Raw genomic sequence first — 8,677 nt, 5'->3', positions numbered from 1 at the left:
CATAATCTTAATGTTTTGGCGCAGAAGCAACTGGTCAGATACAATAAACGTACGCACCTGCAAATTAATTTTCCATCTCTTAAACTGTTTAGTCAGGTCTTTGTTTTCTTTACTGCAACAGTCATCACTCGAACAGCCAGGCTAAAGCATTTGGGGAAATGACACAATATGTTGTGTTTTTTATGTAAATGAGCAGAAGACGCTCTTGAGTTTCAGCAATCTGCAAGTTTTTATTTGTTGAACAAAGATTGCAATTTCATATAGTCCTTCCTTTAATGAGTAGAAAACCACTTTTTGATGTCATTTTGTTTTTGAAAAGAATTATTCAAAAGGCACAAATTTTACAATATATACATTTGGATCTAAATTATAAATATATAGAAAAACAAAAGCAAAAAACCCAGAATAAAAGTGCTGAACACAGTTTCTTTTTTCTCGTTTTTTTTGTACAGAAAAAATAGACTTTGTTTAAAAATACATACAATCAGTAGCATGTTTTTGTATTTTTTGTTGTTGTTGTTGTTAGCAATAAATTATTTAAGTGATTTATATAATACGAAAACAGTGGAGAAACATGGAAGGATGGTTACAGTATACAAATCCATCAAACAAAGACCAGAAGAAACACAACACGCCAATATGGAAAAGGGGGGAGAGTAACGTGATGATGCCATTCTTAGTGCAATGTGACAAACAACGGACAAAACAATGCAAAAAGCAGGGTGCCCAAAACAGGTCCAGGTGCAGTGTTTTGTTTTCCCCACCGAGTCCAGTAAAACGCTGCAATCAACTTTTGTTATGACGTATGACGCGATTCATGTGCTCCGTATCTTTTTCTCAATGGATTGCATACAGTAGACGTCCATATTGTGGGCTTACGTGACATATTTAGGTGTAGTAGTAAGGGGAAGAAGGCTGTTTGAAAAAGCCTCCTAATGAATGTAGCTGCTTTGGAATATTTGCAAAAAGAAATGCTATTGTTATTTGACTGCTATGCCGTTTATGCAATGGCGCATATTGAGCCATTAAAAAAAAAAACAATATTAGTAAAATAATTTTTAAAATCGAATTTGTTAGTTGCCTTTTTTGTATTATTAGTTTTGCAATGTTTTTTTTTTCCAATGCTGATACACCATCTGATGTGGAAATCTCACTCACATGCATCCGATTTCATGTCAACAGAGAATAGACAAACTCCAGAAGATTTGAACGTAGAATCTCTTCACTTTGAGGTTGGAGTGCTAACCACTAGTCACAAGAAGAAAACAAAAACAAAAAAAAAGTGGATCATCATTTCAGGTTCATTTTTTACATAACAAGAGATTTAAAAAAGGTCAAATAAATGCTGTATGACATGTTTAAATATTAAGAATTTTGACAAATAACATGTTCACAAACCTCTGAAAACGATTCACATGAACATTATCCAATCCCAAAGCGAAAGCTAAACACAGACGGCGGGGAATCAACAGCCCCCATTCATTGTCTTATATGTCTTCAAAAATGTACGACAGTACATACTAAAAAAACAAAAATAAGACAGCAGTAAGGTCCCACAGCCCCAAAACATAAAACCACCCACAAGAGCAAATTGTACACGTAAAATACCAACACGCTGGTTTAATCACTGCTAATAATGGGGGAATAATATTTCTCATGTCACCCTCACCTGTCCAACCACTGTTTATTTCTTCCTGAGATTGTTAAATGGTAAATTTAGGGCAACAAAAACGCTTTGGTATCTTCACTGAAGGGGGCGAGAGGTCGGGGTGCGCACAACCAACTCCATGAAGGACAATGAGCAGAAATCAATCCAAACGATGAGACAGTGCAAAGATATTTGGTGACAGATTTGAATAGAATTTATCTTCCCTGACCAAACGTTTTGACTCATCTTAAAGGACAACCGACATCACTTTTTTGTTTCCTAACTGACATCAGAAAAACGTTTTACAGCATCTAAAATAGCCAAAACACGCAGTACGATATTTTTAGTCAAATGCAAAACACCAACAAAAATGACTTAAAGTGTCCAAAAACTACTTCAAATTGAACCCGGAAGTGGCCAGTTTTAGAAGGTCCCGCCCCCTTGTTCGTGGTGTCACCCCAAGACGTCTTGCCTTGCTCAAGAATCAAAACAATAGCTTCAGATTCGGAGAATATGCTTTCTTGTTACTCATCCGGTTATGAATATGATTCAAATAGTTCTGAAGAGGAAAGCATACATGTTTGCAATCGATTAAAGAATTTATTCCGTGTCATTTTGAGGCAACATTGGGGGGAAATGTATTACCAAAAAAGAGGCAGAAAATGGCGACCAAGCTCCGTGTGAGGAATTAATCAGCCCGTTTCCACAGGCTGATAAATTCCTTACATGGAGCTTTGTCGCCCTCTTCTGCTTTTTTTTGGTGCAACATGACGTTTTCAGACCAAACAAATACAGCAAAATGCATTGACGTGATGGAAGGACTGCTACAATGTGTCCTTTTTTCGGTCAGGGGCGTTCCTTCAGTGACGTCACGTACGGACTTGTCACCAACTCAAAAACAAGACATCCGGAATATTCAGCGCGAGTCTTAAAATGTAAAACATAGCTATATGCAGTGGAATCTTTGTAAAATACTCTCAGTAGAATTCATTTGAAGCCATTTTCCAAATTATGGACACAACTTGTCCGGAGACGTCGGTTGTCCTTTAAAGAACAAGCAGAATAATAGAGTTAAATATCCCTTAAATATATAATAAAAAAAAACAATATCTTGATCATTATGACATAAAGGTGGTATGCAATCAAACGACGGCGCGGAAATTCGCACACCTGGCGAGAGTAAACAATACTTGAGTCGCCGCGTTCATGAACATCTTTGCTTTCGGGGTTTTTAGTGCTTCGACCGTGCAATGTGCACCAGCAGACATCAAAACGGCAAAGCCAAGCTCGACACCATTCAAACAAATCTTGGTTACAAAGAAACAACGCAGGGGTTGGTTATGGACACACATTTTCCATCAATGTGGATAATGGTCAATGGATTTTGTATGGGTTTGTATGAAGAAACATTGACATGACACAATCTGACAAAAGAGAATTAGCTGAACGCGCTTAATGGAGGGGTCGGTCGCCGAGTGCCTCTATCTTGCATATTTTCGTTATTTCCCTCCTTCAACACACCCGCTTCAAACAATCGGGATCGTTGTCGGGATTTCTGTCGAGCTTGCTGATGTGTTGATTATTTTAATCCAGTGTGTTGGAGAAGCGAAACATCGAAAATATGTATGAAAGAAGCCCCCAAGGACCTGTGGTATAAAACACATAACTCATTCACTGCCATTCTCGAATGTATTCGGGAATAGAAAACCACGACGTGGAGTGCCATTCCCAAAATTTGTTCAGGTTTTGGTCAGACCTCTGGCAATGTTTTTTCCTTCCATGAGGGGGTAGCATTTACCTTTTGTCTAGCCGTCCTCATTTTCAATGCAGATAACTCTACAACCAAGTAAGCTCGACATAAACTTTTTTTTCCTGATGAAATAAGATAGTCTAAGGTTTCTTGCTCCATTGAATGTTTATGTAGTCCTAAAAGTCAATATTCTGCGGGTCCTGCAATTTGAGTGAAAATGACAAAAACCCTGGCACTGGAGTGGACACATTTTTGCACATCATCTGGCAGTGAATGAGTTAATGGGGAGCAAATATAATATGTTAGTTTGAGCTCGGAAAACTGTGACCAGTTATTAAAAAAATAACACACAAGCTCATGACTATTTCATTCTTTGAAAATATCAAAATACTCAGCACAATATTTTAGATTTTATAAGTGTTTGAGTCTCCACATAAAGGCTTCACGCCACTTGATGTCAGAAAAGTGCGCTGGATCTTGACCCAAAAAAATATATCAAAATGATCACACTGATATTGATAATTTGACAGACATGAACGTCTTCTTTTTCATACGTTTCATATGACAGCTTGATGTAACCTGACAAAGAAAAAAAATCAGGTGCATTAAAATCCAGCATATTGTGGCGATTGGATTGACATTTTCAGTGGTTGGAGTGGGCATGAGTGGAGATTTTTTGGGCATGAGTGGAAATTTTTGGGCATGAGTGGAGATTTGGTGAACTGTTTTCTGACATGAACCATTTTTCCTGCACCCTGTAAACCTGCTAACTGTCCCTGAAAGAGTTAAAACAATTACATATTTTTGGTCCGCTTTCGAGATTTGTCAGTGTTGGACACACTTCTTTCAGCCTATGGAGTAGAAAGCAATTTTCGCTACCCTGACTAGTATTGGATGAGTTTGAAGTTGAGGACCTGATGGAGTTTTTGAACCGTTTGTGAAATTGGGAGTGCAGTTAAAGCAATAAGGTCTGTTTATTTGCATTGAAAGTGATTGTTTAAACAGAGACATACATGCTTGTCTTTTTAAGGAATTCAATTTGGCGTGATCACCAACGGGAGATGTTGACTGGAAACGACAACATCTGGGAGAATTTAGTTTCCGTTTTTCATGTTGTCGCTTTGTTTAAACGGCACACGGGTGGCGCAGGAAATGCTGCCGAGCAATTCTTTTTGACCCTGGAGATCAGAGTTGTCACAGAGGTGGGGATGCTGCTTGTTTGGAAGGCGATGTCATAATTCTGGGGTTAAGGTGTGAAATAATGCTGATGTGGATCGATCTTGCGTAATTTAGGGGTTTTCTGGGTAAAAGCGACCCAAAAAAAGTTTACAATTCGATTCTATCCGCACCCACCATTCTATTGTGCCAGCATTTTGATGAATATTATATTTGTGGAATATACATGAACAGAAAAATACAGTCGGCCATTTTGCCACTTGCTGAAAACAAAAAAATGACACGACGGTCGCAAACGGTGCTCAAATTGCGACCAATCACATGACATGACAATCGCAAGCTGAGCACTGACGAACTGTGGTGTCATTTTTAGGCAACATTTAACAAAAATAAGTGGGAGGGGAAGGAAAACTGGTAACTCGTTGAGATGGATAAAAACTCCGATTTTTCTGTTTGTTATATTCTGCAAATGCAATATTAATCAAAATACTCGGTTTTGACTTGTTTACACAGTATGAAATAAACATGACATGAACCGCTACAGAAGTTAGTCTGTTCAAACCTTCCATGTGGCAAACGGGAAGGTTTTTAGACTCCTGAGGAGTAGAACAGATGGTAGACAAGCAGGTTAAGTTAAGCTTATAATGAAAGGGTTATCCAGAAATTCTGTGACTTGCATTTTGGCTTTATGGCATGATGTTGACAACATGGCGACTTTAATGCTTTTATACTAACTTAAACATTTCAATTCTTCTTCCCCTTTCATTGAGACAGGGAGGGGATCTCGCAGTAGGATACGGATATTGCTCACTTTAGTGAAGTTCTGTGTAAAAAGGCAGTGGCGGTAAAATGTCTGGACCTATGGCTGTGATGCGTGTGTGTGAGGTGTTAAGGGTTTTTTTTTTCATCAACCACAAAAAAAATAAATAAATAAAATCATGTTTCAGAAATTTGAAAATACATAAGGGAGCGGCAATGTGTTATTTGACCAATAGAGGGTGCTCTTCCAAACCTTTTTTTTCACCTGGTTGACAAGGAAATATGTTCTGTATTACTAAAAACATTTCTTTTGAGATACGAAAAAGATATGTCCAGAGACTTAACTCATTCACTGCCATTCATTCCCGAACGTATTCGGGAATTGAAAAGCATGACGTGGAGCTCCATTCCCAAATTTGTTTGGGTTTTGTTTTTTCATTAAAGCTTCGGTAGGATCTCTGGCAATGTTTTTGTACAGCCACCCCATTTCACGCTCAGATAACTCCAGACCCATATAATTTAGGAATTAAGCTTTTCTTTCTGATAAAAGAAGAGAGTCTGAGGTTTCTTACGCTGCATTGAATGTTGATGTAGTCCTAAAGCTCAATCTTTTGTGGGTCCTGCAATTTGAGTGAAAATAACAAAAACCCTGGAACTGGGCGGACATTTTCGCACATCGTCTGGCAGTGAATGAGTTAATGATTCAAAACCAACTGACACGGGGATACAACAAGGCCAAAAGCATTTGAGACTTTCCTGAGAAATTTAAAGTCAAACCAGGAGTCAAATCTCTCTGTAGCGTTAGTTTCAAAAGGAATCCCTTTGCACCCCACCCCACACTCCCCAAGAGTGATTTTTTTGGGATACCGTCTGCTCAGAATGCTTGTTGGTGTTGTTGCAAGTCACACAAATTAACACACATATACACGCACACGTACGGCATAAACTCACTCACACGCAGTTGAGGCTTCACAGAGGCCTCTCCTTGAAACCCACCACCAGCATAGTGTAACACGAAGGGACAGAAAAAGGTTAAATACAAATATACCATATTTAAATTAAAATACAAATCTATACATGAGGCTACACAGATTATTTTTTTCCTCCGTTTTGCGGTTTTTAAAGACTGCATTTATACGATTTGTAGAAAGGCACTGTTTGCAGACTGCTGCTTTTCCCTCCTCTCCTCCTCTTCGATCCAACACAAAAGAGAGAGAGAGGGGTCGTATCGTGGGGGGAGGAACGGACAAAAAAGGAGGCATTTCACGGTTTTGTCAGCTTTGATTTCTTCCTCTTGTATATTCCAGTTTGTGCCTCGCTTAAATAAAGAAAATATAATCAGGATGATAATCATAATAATAATAATAAAAATAAAAAAAAAAAGATTCCAGCGTCGAATCAGTTAAAGGACTTTTTTTTGTTGTTGTTGTTGTTGTTGTTTTCGGTTCGACAGCCCCAGAATAGTTCCGTAAAGTCAATTTTGCGTTACAGCTGCCGTAGAGGACAAAGGATGGGGTGAGTGAAAACTTGAGAGCAGGCGATGGCTACGGGTGGTTTGAGAGAAGACGGACAGGCAGTGACGTTGACTAGAAGGTCCCCCCTCGGTCAAAAAGCGGGAGGATGTGTGCTCGTATTTGCTGACGCGCACAAAAAAGCGTCAGTCTTGCTGGCGGTAGTGAATGACGGATTTGCGGTCGGGTCCCGCCGCCTGGAGCATGCTGTTCAAAGCCTCGCGCACGTCCAGAGCGCCGGGGCTGCAGTGGCCGTTGGGCACGGGGAGTGAGTCCGACTGGGGTAGGAGATAGTTGGGGAAGCGAGAAGGGGCGAACTGAGACGACGACGACGAGGACGGAGGGTTGGAGAAGAGCAAACTTTGGATGAGGGAGGAGGTGGACGACGAGCTGGACGAAGCGGAGGACGACGGGTTGGCTTTATGCGCGGGCATCTGTGGCGAAAGGGGAAGGTCGAATAGATCCAGCAAGTCCTGGTGGTTGTTTCTCAGGTGGTTGTGGTTCAGAGACGGAGGAGGGGGCGGTGGCGGCAACGGCGGGAGCTGACTGGCCGCCTGCGAGATGAGCGACTCCAAGTTGAAGTCGTCAGCGAAGGTGCCGGTCGGTCCCGTTAGACCGTCCAGGGCCAACCGGGCCTCGGTGCTGTCCGGAGAAGGCGACGGCGAGCTGACGGTGAGGTCCAGAATCTCCTCTTGGGCCTTCTGGGAAGACACGGGAGCCGACTGGTGGATGGGGAGGATCTGCGGGAAGTGGGGTAAGAAGGACTGTGGGTAAAACTGGGAGAAGTTTGAGACGTGGGTGACCGCGTTGCGTACGGCCGCCTGCTTGGAGGCGGACGGCTTGCCGGGCCAGCCGGTCGGAGTCACTTGGGGGGTGGTCCTCGGTAAAGAGAGTCGGGCCTGACCCTGTGGGTGTTGCTGCTGCTGTTGCTGCCGCAAGACGGCCTGCATCCTGTGCAGCTGGGACAGGCCCGCCATTTGTGCCTTTTGCAGCGGGTTGAGTTTCTGCTTCAGGAGCTGACTTTGGACCAGCGAATGGGCCAGAGACTGGTTGGGCACGGCTTTCTGGCTCAACAGATTTGCCAGCAGGTGCTTCTTGTCCCGCTCCATTTTGCGCATGCGCTCCTCAACCAGACGCTGCTCCATGGCTTGCTTCTCGCGCTCCTTGCGCCGACGCTTCACCTCCTCATCCATGAGCAAGAGCTCCTCGCGTACCCGGGCCACACAGTTTTCTGGGATTTTGATGCCTAGGATAGGGAGGAATTAGTTAGCTCATTCCTCAAAAATAAAAAAATTATAAATAAAAAAATTGATAGTTGTTCCCCAAATTAAGTCAAAACTTCTCTGCAAAGGAAAAATCACGGAAACCATGCATTCATAGAAAAAGTAGTGCGCGTTCTATACTGGGATGTATAAAACGGCGTTTCATTACAAAAATCACTTCAAATTACTTTGCAAGGTGGAATTTATTTCTCAATTTCGACATAATTATCCGTTTTTGGCACAATGATTAGAAAAAAATAAACATTTGGCATTTATTACTTGTTTTTGCATTGCAAGTGCCTCAAAAAAAGTATATTTATGAAAATTTAAGGCCACAAAACCCCGATGAACATGAACATTTTAAAGGAAGATTAGTAATCTAAAAAAAAATCTCTGATAAAAGCCTGGAATATTATTGAGTTCAGAAAAATGGAGAAAATACCCCAGGTTATATTATTGTGCAAGTTGTATTTTTGTGTTTGACATAAAAAAAGAAAAATTATGTCGAAATCTGACTGTTTTGTTGAGCGCAGCACCGTCAGTCTAATGCAAAGGTGTCAAAGTCAAGGCC

At 41.2% G+C, this 8,677-nt stretch overlaps 1 protein-coding gene across 4 annotated transcripts in view; it reads right to left on the bottom strand.

The window, feature by feature from the left end:
* Positions 1-205: 205 nt before the first annotated feature.
* The window catches only part of sbno2b (strawberry notch homolog 2b), a 59,819-nt gene continuing 51,347 nt past the window's right edge, over positions 206-8,677 (bottom strand). For all 4 annotated transcript variants that reach the window (XM_089001621.1, XM_089001622.1, XM_089001624.1 and 1 more), the window contains one exon: positions 206-8,090. In XM_089001621.1, coding sequence (XP_088857747.1) covers positions 6,991-8,090 — 1,100 coding nt within the window. In that variant the 3' untranslated portion in view covers positions 206-6,990. The remainder of the gene's footprint in view (positions 8,091-8,677) is intronic.

The sequence above is a fragment of the Hippocampus bargibanti genome, linkage group LG07 (genome assembly GCF_051943395.1).
Source record: "Hippocampus bargibanti isolate YZ-2025 linkage group LG07, ASM5194339v1, whole genome shotgun sequence".
Taxonomy (NCBI): Eukaryota; Metazoa; Chordata; class Actinopteri; order Syngnathiformes; family Syngnathidae; genus Hippocampus; species Hippocampus bargibanti.
Note: the sequence above shows the minus strand (reverse complement) of the source record. Positions and strands in the feature narration are given on the sequence as shown.